Source organism: Loa loa, assembly GCF_000183805.2.
Source record: "Loa loa unplaced genomic scaffold supercont3.1751, whole genome shotgun sequence".
Lineage (NCBI taxonomy): Eukaryota > Metazoa > Nematoda > Chromadorea > Rhabditida > Onchocercidae > Loa > Loa loa.
This window is the reverse complement of record NW_018109930.1, coordinates 1-1,727: the sequence shown is the minus strand read 5'-3', so window position 1 is coordinate 1,727 and position 1,727 is coordinate 1. Positions and strand designations below refer to the sequence as shown.

Genomic DNA, 1,727 nt, shown 5'->3' with positions numbered 1-1,727 from the left:
CTAGAAACAGTAGGTGAAAAGCTAGAGCATACTAGCGTTGAAACCGCTATAAAAACTAAAGTGCCTGGATGAATATCGGATAAAATATGCCAACAAAAAGCGGGTAACGAAGTATGGCGGTTATAAAACTCATGCAATTCCTCAGAAGAATTAGTTAATAGAAAAGAACAAATGATAAGAAGCCAACCCTCCATTACTTCTAGATTCCAGTCAAATGCAGCTCCAACCCAACCACACAGAAAGAAACTTTTGTATTGGCAACGGCTACTCAACCAAACCGAGGATTACTTAACACACGAAAGGAAACTTCAACTTCAGCTGCAATCAACCAGTCTAAATCAAAGTTAATCACAATCTCGAAGAGAAATTTAACAGATAAAAGGAGAAGACAACATATATTTTTCAAGAAGGATCACCAGGATAGCGAATGTTACATTTACCCCATCCTCAAACAACGAGTTGATCGTTTAAAGAAAATCCATGCTTGAACTACTGCAGAATGGGGCAGAGCGAAGTCGACTGTAACAAAGTGGCACGTCGTTTCTGTTGTAAAAAAATAAAAAAAACTCACTACAATGCCTCATCACTACAATGTCAAGCAATAAGATTTTCCAGCTAAAGGAAAGAAGGCTACAACTGTCAGAAAAAATGTAAGCAAGTTTCCTTTCCAATATTCCGATTGAATAAGTTTGCTTGATATATTGATTATATTTGTATAATATGTAGCGAGTGGTAATACCTAAATCATTTTTATCCCGCGGTCCAAAACACCGTGTTTACAATAATGGACAAATCCACACTGCACTTTGTAAACCTTCCTCATCATGTCACTGCCTAAACTGTCATGCTTACTTGATGAACGAAGTGCCCATTGTAACGGTTAAGTCAACAACACTCATCCATAAAACGATCTATTCGCACGTACTGCAACACGTCACAATACAAGTCCATGGAACCATTACGTCAAAAACTATTCAACATCAATACATATACATTAAAATGCTGCACATACAACGCCATGCAATTATGGAAGCAAAAGATTGGAATGCATGCCACTCTGAAATGGAATCATTAACAACCTATTTTCAGGTACAACAATCCCAGAACTTCAAGCACAACACACTAAACGTACCGGATCTCCACTAACACCTATCACAGTACCACATGCTAATACCACGCACTATCAATCCGCGTGCTGACCAGTAACGTATGCTATCACACTACAATATACGCAGTGTATGCAACAACCCAAACTCATATCACATCTTTAACCAGGACAGCTCAAAGGTGCTTGAAAGCAAACAAACCTGTAAAACTCAATCTACTCCTCACTCACACGGTGGTTCTTGTAATTCGTAGAAATGGAACCCGCAACCGCTCAATATGAAGAGCTGTCCACATCTATTGCAAATCCAAATTCTAACATGAAGAACAACATATTGGCGGTTGCGGACTCTAAATGTGAACACGAACACCAACTTTACTCATCAACAGAAATAGGTTACAATGTATGAATCAGTAAACAAATGTTAACAAATTTCAGAACCGATAAAAAACAGGCATGCGCAAGCACATTCATCTTCTACAATTCTTCAGGGATCATTCAATAACACTGCTAATACTGATTTTTACAACTGCGCACTATTTCACATTACCCTATGCTTTTCCCAGTCATGGAGATAAAAAAATTTCCAAGTTTTTGAAGTGCTAAATTGATATGCTATATA

At 37.9% G+C, this 1,727-nt stretch overlaps 1 protein-coding gene across 1 annotated transcript; it reads left to right on the top strand.

The window, feature by feature from the left end:
* Positions 1-203: 203 nt before the first annotated feature.
* LOAG_19115 (hypothetical protein) lies at positions 204-488 on the top strand (the record flags this gene model as incomplete). Its single annotated transcript, XM_020451769.1, has 1 exon — positions 204-488. A coding segment is annotated over one exon (285 nt), but the record flags the coding sequence as incomplete, so codon positions are not given.
* Positions 489-1,727: the final 1,239 nt, after the last annotated feature.